The sequence below is a fragment of the Sitophilus oryzae genome, unplaced genomic scaffold (assembly GCF_002938485.1).
Source record: "Sitophilus oryzae breed Bouriz unplaced genomic scaffold, Soryzae_2.0 scaffold_980_pilon_pilon, whole genome shotgun sequence".
In the NCBI taxonomy this organism is placed as follows: Eukaryota; Metazoa; Arthropoda; class Insecta; order Coleoptera; family Curculionidae; genus Sitophilus; species Sitophilus oryzae.
This window is the reverse complement of record NW_022147617.1, coordinates 3,188,681-3,201,403: the sequence shown is the minus strand read 5'-3', so window position 1 is coordinate 3,201,403 and position 12,723 is coordinate 3,188,681. Positions and strand designations below refer to the sequence as shown.

Sequence of the window (12,723 nt, the reverse complement as noted above, 5' to 3'; positions counted from 1 at the left end):
ATCGTTGTAGGACTGTGCAAATAGGCAGATATCATTGGTATATTCCAGATCAGTGATATGTGTCGTAAGGGTCCGGTGTAAACCTCGTGTGTTTTTGAGTGATTCCTTCATTATAGTGTCGAGGGCAATATTAAACAGGTGAGATTGTCTGCATTCTTGTTTGACGTTTTAGTTTCAAAATAACTACTTGTTTGCGCGTTATGTAGAAGTGAGCATGTTACTTTTTTATAAAGTGCTTGAATCACTGAGGGAATGCCATGGCTGTGAAACACTAATTTTTAATAAAGGAGCCTTAGAAAAATAGATTTGATGGTCTAATGTTTTTCGAGTCTTGTCCTGGTCGCTTAAAAGATCCCCGAATCGTATTTTCAATCATATCTCAATTTTTTCAAATGGAACGAGAGAACGTTCAATAGCATATTTGGAAAAAGAATATTTTACGAATAATTATTTTATACCACACACTGTAATAGGCTCCACACAGTTGGTATTTCTAGTCAAATTGTCGTTATGAACCGCATGTTACACTTTTAAATAAACTATATGAGAAAAAAAAGTTGACATATGATATGTCATTCTATTCAGAGTGTCATTTTCTATCGAATTAAGTAAAAAATACCGAGGGTGTCATTTAAAAATCAAAAGTTGTAGTCATTTCCGGTGAAACAGGAATTGACCAAAAACAAAAATGCAAGCGAAAACAACCATATGCCAAATGTTAAAAGTTGACTTGTCATTCAAAAGTTCAAATTGAGAGTGTCTGAAGAATGTCATTTTTTATCGAATAAAGGTAAAAAATATTCTGAGGGTGTGAGTCACTTTTGAGAAAAACCTGGTATATATATATATATATATATATATATATATATATATATATATATATATATATATATATATATTATTTAATTTTTCTTGGCTTTTAGGTCAGGTAAAAATGAAAAACAGTTTTTATATTAAATATTTCATTGACGTTTCGACCTGGTAGGGGTCTTTATCAAAAGTATTTACTTGAACGTAGATTGTTTAAATAAATAAATAATTGATAAAGACCCTACCAGCAATCTATTCTGATCGAAAACTGGCTCGATAATATTTAATATAAGACTTTCTCATTTTAAAACCGTAACAAAAATAAATAAATATATATATGAGGAGGTCAAAGAAAGAATAAAAAAACATATATATATATATATATATATATATATATATATATATATATATATATATATATATATATATAAACAAGCAAGTTAAAATAACTTTGGTTGCACATCATAATACGACCACCAGCAAACTCCGTAAGACGACGCATGATGTCATTGATGACGTGCAACGAAAGTTGTTTTAATTTCCCTTTATGTAGATAATTATCTATTTTTTATACTAATTCTAATAAAAAAATCCTATACCGGGTGCGTCTCAAAAGTGGCTCACCCGTATAACTTCTTTATTTTTTTGGATTTTTTCCGATATATTTTCAGATATTTTTTCCGTTGTCGGAAGCAAAAAAATACAAAGAATAAAGAAAAAAAACTATTTAAAATATTTAGATTCAGCTATTCGAGAACGCTTTAGTTTTTTTAAAACAGATACGTCTACAAAAGCCGTTGACGTTCTGTTAAAATGACATTACATCCGGCTTTGCAACCGTAATAAACACAATACTAACTTACTATTTAGAAAAATAAAACAATGTAGGTCGCATTGTAGGATTTGTAGGTAGATATATAATGAAAATTGATCAGATAAATATATTTTTATTATGCGTCTGTCTTGAATAAATGGAAGGGTAGACAATGTTTTTTTGCCTATATGCAATGCACGCCACTGGTCCACGGATTATCTTAACTATACTTGTAAACTTGTTTATTTTCGATTTTTCGAGAAAAAGTCATTTTTCGTAACTTTTTTTGCTTGTTATTTAAACATGATTGAAGTTGCGAAATATAAATTTTAATATAGAGGGAGCTTAAAAAATGTAAAACTGGAGATATGACACCTGAGATGATTAGTAATGTTTATAATGAATTCCAAAAAGGGATTGAGATGTGTGTTGACGTAGTAGGATTTCATGTCGAATAAACCTTTATTGTATTAATTAAATTAAATGTACCTTCCTGTATTAAGTTTAATAGGTTTTTTCTCATATTTAATTAAAAAAATCCCTTTTAAGATTATTATTAATATCAAATATCTTAGTAACTAAAACTCGTATAAAAAAAAATATTTGGCATTTCAAATTGTTTTTCAATGCTCTTTCACTTTAATGTTTCAGAGCAGTCTGATCGAGAATTTTAAATTTTTCATATCTCCAATTTTACATTTTTTAAGCTTCCTGTATATTAAAATTTATATTTATGTATATACAACTTCAATCATATTTAAATAACAAGCAAGAAAAGTTACGAAGAATGACTTTTTTTCGAAAAATCGAAAATGAACAAGTTTACAAGTATATTTAAGACAATCCGTGGATACACTGTATATCTATGATATAATGTCATTTGTCATCTGTGTTTACAAAAAATAACTATTTTATTTTGTGTATATAGTTACAGTGTAGTTAGACGATTAGTTCTTAAAAAACTCTTGAAAAAGGCCTAACAAGCCGAAACATATATGTAGAGTTAAAGTTACTCTTATTAAAAGTTTTTTGAAACATCTAAAAGCGTGCTTTATTAAAATACTAATATACATTTTTTACTAATTCTAATCTAAAATTTTACGATTATAGTTGTAGTTCTAAATTTACACATAATTGTAATATCGCATATCAGATCTCTGACCTACTAAATAACTTGTTGTTATACATATAACTTACACAGTTAAGCAGCATGTTTCATTTAAAAATAATTTAAAAACTTTGAAAAACTAAACAAAAAATAAATGCTAATATGAAATGTACAGGGTGACCTTTTTTGTGTGTTTTATTGGATTTTTGGTTTTCACATCACTATAATACTTTTTTATGAAACTGAAGATGCTACCCACAAATTTTTCGTAGCCCCCCTTCGTATTTCACAACTGAGCTTATCACGTAGAACTCAGTGGAGTATCTAGATTTTCGCTGGGAGCTGTAATTTTTGAAATATGACCCAATTTTTTTTTAAATGGAATAACCTGTATATTATTTTTTTATTTTATTTGTTTCGTTATGGGCCTTCTAAAAATATATAGTAGGTATACTCTACACTTATTTCAAAAATAATTTTTTTATTGACTATTCCACGCTGATTTCTGTGTGTAGAATTAATACACAAATGCATAAAAATATCAACAACTCTGTTTGACAGGGTGTTAGCTAAAAGCTGCACAAGTTAATTTTCGGTGCAGTTGGTCAAGAAAACATAACGGAAAGCAAAATTATCTGGTAAAATTAAATAAAATAAAATAATAATATTCTTTTATACTAGGTTGATTTATATTAAAAAGTTAAATACATAATAATTAAATAATGCAGTTTTTTTACCGTATTTATGAAAATAAGTATAGAGTATAGTATACTCTATACGCCACTGGATTTTACGTGAAAAACTCTACGGAATACAGTTTTCCTTTTTGATAAGTTATAGGATAATCGAGATACGAGGGGAGTCGAAAAATGCGAAATATTTAAATTCGTCCTGTATTTCAGGCTAGGTAAATCTGTGTGTAGCATATTTAGTTTCATTTATTATTTCAAGTAACACAGTGATGTGAAAACCGCATGTATCTCTACTCATAACGAGAAACCCTATAAAACACACGAAAATGGGACACCGTGTACATGTAGAATTTAAAGCATTGTTATATTCTTTTATCTATCTAAACCGTCTAAATTTAAATCATTTGGATTCATAGCCTCTGAAAGTCGAATAGGTGCTTCATCCGTGGCACTACAAAATCCAAATTGACCGACATGACAGACGGCTGCTAAAAGAGGAATGACGGTTTTAAACACTTCACAGATCTTGTCCAGAGCTCGTGTGATTTTATTAGCATGTGCTCCCATTGCGTTGCCTATTTTTGAAGCTACTTGTCCAAATTTCAGCAAGGTTTTTGTCTGAAACAAAATAATGCTTGTTATCTTTATATATAAAAATTTTGTATCACCGTTGATTGAAAAACTTGGGAAGATACGCAATTTAATGGGCGAATTGAGGGTGACAAGGCGGATTTGATTTCCCCTTACGTCTGAAGTGATACACGGCGGAGACACCAATCGTTCTGCGGTCAACACATAAAACACTTATTTTCTCTAACTTGCAGTGTTGCCAACTTTGTTACGAGACATTCCACCAGAAATCATATTTAATTCCACTAAAAATCCACTAGATAAAAATATTAAATTCCACTAGAATTCCACCAGATTTTTTTTGCAAAAAGGTATAATTTATTAGAATAATATTATGTTTTGTCATTTATTATTGCGATTTTTAAAATAAACGTAATTTTTGCCATTTTTTTGAGAGGGGGTTTTGCAATTAAAAGCAGAAAATAAGGGACATAAGGGTGGGGTGGATATTTTGTAAATTAAAACTCATTGTTAAAGAAAACAGGAAAACACATTTATTATAGAAAAAAAATCGAAAAATTACTAATACTAATATCAGTCATGTTTCATGTTAAATATTACTTAACCTAAGCATTAAATACTATTCATAGCCAAGTAAAACAGCCTTTTTAAACACAAATATAGCCTAGTTCTCAAAGTTTCGTCCTGTCGCTGGCCATCACGTTCAACAGTGATGTGATTAGCTGAAATTACTGTCATCAGTGATAAGACAAAGCTCTAAGAACAAGGCTTAGTAACTCATAGGAAGTACTTAAATAAAAAAACAAATGATATAAAGACATTAAAAACAAAAACAAAAATATTTTCTAAAGAAGGAACCAATAATTCTTACATTGATTGGTATAACAAAAATTAGTTGCTTCATGCATCAAACCAACCAAACTAATAGTATTAATATTAAATTAAAGTAGTTTAATAGAACTAGAAAAAAAGAGGTTAATTAAATATATCTGATAAATCTTCATCACAATACTCAGGAATCATATCAAATGGTTGATGGGTCTCATTTGTCTTTATTTTTTCTATAACATAATGTGGTATTTCACAGCACTTTTCTACACTTTTAAGGCCACATCTTATGTATATCAAAGAAACTAAAGTATCAAAATGTAGGTAGTCGATTTCTGATTTTATTCTTAATAATGTTAAGTTGGCTGAATAACCTCTCATCTTCAGTATCGGAGTGTGGTATTACCAAAAGTTCTAAGGCAAAGGAAGCTAAACTTCGCAATGGATTTTCATCATTTGCATCTTTAAAATTGGCAGCATCATTTTTTGTTTCATTCCATTTCAGTAAGTGGATTTTTCTCCACTCAGCTTCAATAACATCAATTTCTATTTCAATTTTTGAAAAATATTGTAATAATGGCACTATGGACTTCTTATTATGAGAAAGTGCATTTGAAACACTCAAGTAAGATATTTGGTTTAAAATATCAAAGTTACTTGGGAGTCTCTGTCTAATTTCTTTTATTAAACAAATAATAAAGTTTAGCGACTTTAGCCTTAAAACTTTTTTCTCTAAGCATTGTCAGAGTATTTTCAAAACTATACCCTAAATAACAGTTTGAGTCTACATAGTCTTTAATTTTATCTTTAAAAATATCTAGTCTTACATGGGGCAATTTAATTTTTGAGACAAGGGTATCCAACAAATTTGTCAATTCATCTAAAAGTTTAGCGGGGTCAGCATTATTAGATTCAAACAATTTATTTACTCTCTGAACCTCCACCAAAATATTTTTTAATAATGCCATAAAAGCATAATTTTTGTCATCATTATATATTGCAAAAAGTGTTTCTGCTGTAACCTTTCCTTATTCCTTACCATACCAAAAAATGTTTTTAATTCCAGCCACTGGTCTAGGATTCTGGACACTGATGACTCTATGGACAGCCATCGAGTCTGACATGCTTGTACAATTTTTCTTGGATCAGGGTCATCATTTGTAGTTTTGTACAATAATTTATACTCTTTTTGTTTTAAAGATGATCTAGCAAACCAATCATAGGTTTCTCTAATTAAAAATTCAATATTTCTGGGTAGGTACTCAGCTGCTGCTGCACTAACAGCTAACTGTAAGGAGTGGCATACACACCTAAAAGAATCCAATTAATATTATATGATAATTTGCTTTTTGATAATATATGTTGTCAAAGATTGCTAACATACTAACCTGATAAAAACTAAGTTCGGAACATCATCTTTTAACTTTTTATAAAAACCATTGTTTATGCCTACCATAACAGCGGCATTATATCAGTGCCTATACCTTTTAATTTTTGCTATTTGAGCTTGTGCTTTGCTAGTGTTTCCTTTACTGCCCTAACAATACCTTCAGCATCCACATTTATGAGTTCAGGCATGTCAAGAAATGTCTCTACAATTTTATTTTGTTTTTTGCTGTAATATATAATGATATGCCCAAATATTTTTTTAATATTTATGTCTGTCGACTCATCTAACAGAAGGCTATATGGCGATTCGCCAATATCATTTCTCAAAAAAATTATAAAATGAGGAGCCAGGACATTTTTTATAATATTCGTACATTTGATCCTATGTAGACTGAGTGCATCAGCATTTTGAAACGAAGTTTTACATATATTGCTGATATGATCGCACGCATTGATAGAAGTATGGTTGGCAACATATAAGGCTATTCTTGCCTCAGCCCTTTTCAACTCATATATTTCTGAGTCCTTTTTAAAAGGAATTTTGTGTTGCGATTTGCCAAATACAATTTTGGCATTTGCTGTATGTTTTTTTGATATGCTGTGTGCCTTTAGATCGGCATAGCGATTTTGTAATAGGTTACCACAAGCTTTGCATTTAGAAATTCGCCCTTCTGTAGATCCTACAAACGTAAGCCACTCTTTGAAAGAGGGCGCTTTTACTACACATCCTAAATTTTTGTTTATAAGTTTTGGAGTTAGACATCTCAAAAAAATCGTTATAATTTTTAATTTATATTTTAAAAAATAAATTTTATTACCTCTGATTTTCTCTGATAATACCTAATAACAAATAAAAAAATATGTTATAATAAATAATTATAATCACTCAGACTCACGTCCGCTACGATACGGTATTCTTTATCCGCTGCGCTGTAAACGATTATCAGCACGCAGTGGCACAGAGCTAAACTAAATCTCGGATAGGCTGACGGTCAGTGCCAAGAAATCGCCCATAAGGTTGCCAATCTTCTTGTTTCTTCAATCAACGGTATCATGTTGTTTGTCCGCGATGAACTCCTAAACTACTAAACCTAATTTTGCACACTGTGTGCACTTTGATCCAACATTCAGAAATAGTTTATATCTCAATTTATAATCGCAATATTTTTTTATTGCAAATTATTTGTTTATTATATTATGACAAAGAGTTATGACCAAATCTGTGAGTTCCATAAGATTCTAACAGATGGCACATTTTTGTGGAAGGCCCGGCCTCATGGCCAAATCTAAAGGCCAGGCCTTTCCGTGTATGACCAGCTAATAGATGGTGCTCTATGTTAAAAGTCCAAACGTTTCATTTATGCTACAATTTATTTCACGTCAACTTCAAGTGTTCAAAATTTGCTTACGACACTAGTAGACCCAACCACGCGTTGCTGTGGCTATGGTATACGTTAAATTATATTGTAGTAAACTATTCAATAAATTGAAGTTAATATTTACGAATAGAGACAAAAACGTTATAGCCGCTATAGGGCCAATTGGGGGAAATGAAAACGATTTTTGCAAACATTATTTTAAAATTATCTTGGAAGATAAGAAGAAAATTATTATTATAAGTTATTTTGTTTTGAATGGCGGTTCCTTCTCAGCTTGGTATGTGAAAATATACGTAAAAAAATGACAATTTTTGTTGAAGTAGAGATAAGGATTGTTTTAATGTATTTCCATTTACCCCATGAATATTTACATTTTCCCATCACAGTGGGGTAAATTTCAGCTTGGTTTTCGCTATGAATAGCAATTGGGGTGACCATGGGGTAAATTAGGAACTAGGAACCTTTTGGTCAGTAACTCAGATGTTTTAATATTTCTTAAAAAAAGTATCTTTTAATTGGTAAAACGTAAAAAATCGTGAGATCCTGCGCACGTATGGCAAGATCATGAGATTTGATACAAAATCGTAAGATCTCACGATAAATCATGAGATAGTACCCCGACACTGACTTGAGGTAAAAGGAACCTTTACTTTTTTTACCTTTACTTTTAAGGAACTCCTTTACCCCAAACATGTGTTTCTATTTTCCTCAACGCGGTGTATGCACGGGGTAAATGAAAACAAGTCTGAGTTTTCATCCGATCAATATTATCAACTTAATTTCAAAATTAAAGTGTCAACAGATCCTTTGGTTAAGCCCCATACTCACACTTTGCCACTTCGTTCACTTCGTTCCTTCGTCGCCTCCCTTCGTCCAAAAATCCTATATTTACTTATATTTACTATGGGAAATTGTCGATTTTATGCGACTGTGTGTTCCTTCGTTCCTTCGTCCGTTTGCTTCGTCAAAACGCTCCTTCGCCGTACTGTCGGTTTTTGGACGAAGTAGCCAAGGAATTATCACGAACACAAAAAAAAATATTAAAATATATAAATCGATCTGGATCTCATTTGTAGTTAATTTCTTGATGTGGCAGTACGTCTGTATGTCTAGCAATCGCCAGTAAATTTAAAAATCACACACAAAAGTTAAAAATGGAATGGAAAGACGAAATGGCCGTCCCATTTCTAAAGAAAATACAGGTACATCCATGTTTATGGAACCCAGTGATAAAAATAAAAAAATAGAAATAGAGTGCATGATGCATTTGCTAAAATATCTGAGGAAATTGGGGATTGACATACATGAATTAAAAAAAAGGAAAGAAAGCCTCTTTCAAACATATCGGTATTATCGCAGAAAAGTAACATCAACACAAAAATCAGGAGCAGGGTGCGACGATATATATATGCCAACATGGCCCCCATACTCACTATAAGATACTTTTCTACGTGAAATATATACGCCGAAAGAAACTTTCGATACACTGGTAAGACACAATAATTATTAAATAATTAAAATATTGGTTTTTGTTAACTATTAATTAATTGAGATTTTATATATAACATCATATATTTTGATATTTCAAATCCATTTGTTTTAATGCTAATATTTCCAGAATAATCAGCAGCACATATTTGTTTTTAAGGAATACTTAATTTATTATATCCTTTTATTAGAGTTAAGACGGATTTCAATTTCTATGTTAATTAAATTTAATTTGCTATATAGTTATTAACGATTTCATGTTAGACTGGTATTTAAATTAGTACTTGATAAAAATAAAACATATTAGTTAAAAAAAAATTATAAACTCATTAGGAAATCAAACGATGATATAAAATTATTTACCCCTAATTTTTTTACTTTTTTTGATATAATGATTTTTATAATCATTTAATTAAAATCTAATCATAATTTCTTTTATTATAAAATTTATTATTACATAAAAGATCAATAAGAACATGCTATAATTTTAATTTTTTAAACCAAGAAACATCAATTATTGACGAGCAATTAGACGAAACCAGATAAATCCACTTTCGGTCAAAAATAACTTATTGATAGGTTTTTATTTCTTATGTGGCGAGATAAATCATATGTATATGGAATATGGAATTCAGATGAACCATTTTTTCTTAAGTTCCATTAAAATCGCTATTAATGCCGAGCTAATCAAGCAAAACCAGACAAATCCCCAAAATAAGATTGCATTGGTCTGTTTCGGACAAAAAAGAATAATTGGACAAATCCGCCTGTGAAAGGTTTTTAATAGTACCCCTAGTCCTAGTATTTTGTACAGGATGACTCAACAACAGAGTAATGTTAATTATCTCGTTTGTTTTCAGAATTGCTAAACATTATTAAATAGAAAGTTTTAGGGCAGGTTTATATACACAATTTAAAATTATTTGTGATATAGAGGATGTTTCTGTAAACCCTTTGTGCAACTCCCAAAGTGTACTACCTATATCTTTTTTGAAAACTGTTTTATGACCTTCTCCAAGAACTTTTTTCACCACTGTTGTGTGTTGTTACTTTGATTCTTTTTAGTTCTATTTCCTTTAGAAGTTCTTATTAGTTCTATTAGTTTAGAATCCACCATAACTTCTTTTAATAACGGTGTTAAATCTGTAACTGAAAATGCGATATTATGCTCTGCAAAAAAAGCAGCTAGGTTGGCGGAATGGATGATCTAAATGTCGTATTATTTTTTTGTATTTTGGGGTCAATTGCACCCAACAGAAACTCAAAATCTTCAAGTCATCTGACAAAATTCGTTGAATTTACCGGACGATTCCTTCAACATATCCACAAGCATATTTTCACAGTTATACCTATAAACGGGTTACATAAATAACTTATCGAAATATGCCTAATTTAGTTTACAGTACATTTATAAATAAAAAGGAACTTACCGGGATTTGCTTTTATATAAAGACTGCGTCCACCATCTTTTTTTCTTAAAAAAAAAACCAATCGCATCGACGAAGGAACGAAGCGAAGGGTCGAAGGAACGAAGTGAAGTAACGAAGCGAAGGGACGAAGGGGCGAAGTGTGTGTATGGATATTTTATTCTGTAAACTCTGGTATGGGGCTTTACCATAATTCAACTTAAGATTGCCAATATCAATATATTTTCTAACGAACAAGAAAAGCAATCTTGCAAAAATGCTAGATGAATTTTATTGTAGTTAATAATTTAAATTAACCTACCTTCACTTTAACCATTCACCTCTAGGCCACAATATAAATTTTAGCAACAGTGTTTCCACTGCTACCAAGCGGTGTTGCCATATTGTAAAGAACTTATCCTTTTTAAATAGTATCAAAATAGTATTAATCCTAAACGGACACTGCTTGTCAGAAGTTATGTTTACAGTAATAAAAATTTGCCTAACAAAGAAAAAAATGCTTAACGTTTCGGAAAGTTTATCTCTTTCCGTCGTCGCGTCGGAAGCAAAAAAATAAAAGAATAAAAAAAACTATTTAAAATATTTAAATTCAACTATTCGAGAACACTTTACTTTTTTTAAAACAGATACGTCTACAAGAAACCGTTGACGTTCTGTTAAAATGAACCAGAAAACCCAAAACTTTCTGTATGATTATTTTTAAATTTTACGTATGTTATGTTCTTTAAAATCAAATTGCAGTGCAGTGGCAAAATACCCATAAAAGGTTTTTTTGGGTTTATGATATGTTCATTCAGAATGTAATTTTCTTTTCGTAATAATTTCCGGTGAAATAGGAAGTGACTTAAAATAATTGAATACGTCAATCAATCCTGATTTATGTGTTATATTCAATAATATGGAAAATATGATAATATTTATCGTCGGATTGTTGAAGTTGAACGTAACGAAAAAAATATCATAATTTTCTTGTATTAAGAGTAGATTAAACGAAATATTATCACAATATTACTAAAAAAATTGGACTGAAATAGGAGAATGACTCGAATAAGTTTTTGTTTATTATTAATTAAAATAACATTTATGTTTCACTGATTATACTCGTAATTACAGTGTTAGTACATTACAAAACGTAGTCTTATGGAGCTGTTGGTCATTACAACAATTACTTCACCAAAACAAATAATTAGTAATAATTGAATCGAATTGTTCCCTAGAGACGCGTTTTGCCTTTGCAAAAAATTCTACGATATTTTCAATTTTTTTTTATTTTTCTCTGAAACTGTAGAGCAACCTGAAGAAAAAGCGGAATCAACCACAAGCAAAAGCTTTTATGAATAGTTGATTTTTCTCAAAAATATGTAAAAATCATAATTTGTATTCTATGCACACTACGCCTACACACTATTTTGTACATTTATTTTCTAATTTTTCTTTAATTTATAAATTGTACTTACCACTAAGCCAGGCTTTTCATTATGTGATAATATAACAGTTTTGTTTACTGTTTCGACTTGAGTACTTTCTGTTGGCCATTTTGTCACTATAGAATCACTATGATAGTACCCTTTTGGGATACTTTTACATTCAATAATAGTAATAAATATTAAAACTGCTAAGACGGGGGTACTTAATTTTGTCATAGTAATACCTTAAACAGAAGTTATTGATACGTAATGAAAACTAAAAATGGGCGTTTTAATAAACATGTAATTTTACTCGCATTAAGTATAACATAGATAGAATAATAGTGTTGATAAATAATATATATTATATTACAGGTACAGGGTCTGTTCAATCCATAGATATTTATACCTAACTTGAGTGGATCATATATGTGCATATTCTTTATACTTCTTACTTCTATTTATTAGGAGGTTTGATTATTTTATTGTTACTTCCTCTACTTATATCTTATTTTAATATTGTTCTATTTATGCATGCTAGTTTGGTTTATGCTGGATTAATGTTTTCTACATTGAGCACTACAATTTATTTAAATTTGGGATTTTATATAGTGGGTGTTCTGTTATATATTCAAGTTATGCTTTGTATTATAATATATTATGTATGTTAACTCGTTTTATGTTTTATTCTGGTTTTATTTGTTTCGTTAAACAATTCACTTATTATTCAGATTGAATGTAGTGGATGTTAAATTTAATGCACTTCCTTTGTTGAAATGAACTCCAATTCC

General features: G+C 30.0%; 1 protein-coding gene across 1 annotated transcript; it reads right to left on the bottom strand.

Moving 5' to 3' along the window:
• Positions 1–3,016: 3,016 nt before the first annotated feature.
• On the bottom strand, positions 3,017–12,220 carry LOC115891323. The gene is made up of 2 exons (XM_030911768.1): positions 11,984–12,220; positions 3,017–4,042 (listed from the first exon to the last, which is right to left on the bottom strand). The coding sequence occupies exons 1-2, from the start codon at positions 12,167–12,169 to the stop codon at positions 3,797–3,799; spliced, it is 432 nt and encodes a 143-aa protein (XP_030767628.1). The 5' UTR covers positions 12,170–12,220; the 3' UTR covers positions 3,017–3,796.
• Between the last annotated feature and the right edge of the window lie 503 nt (positions 12,221–12,723).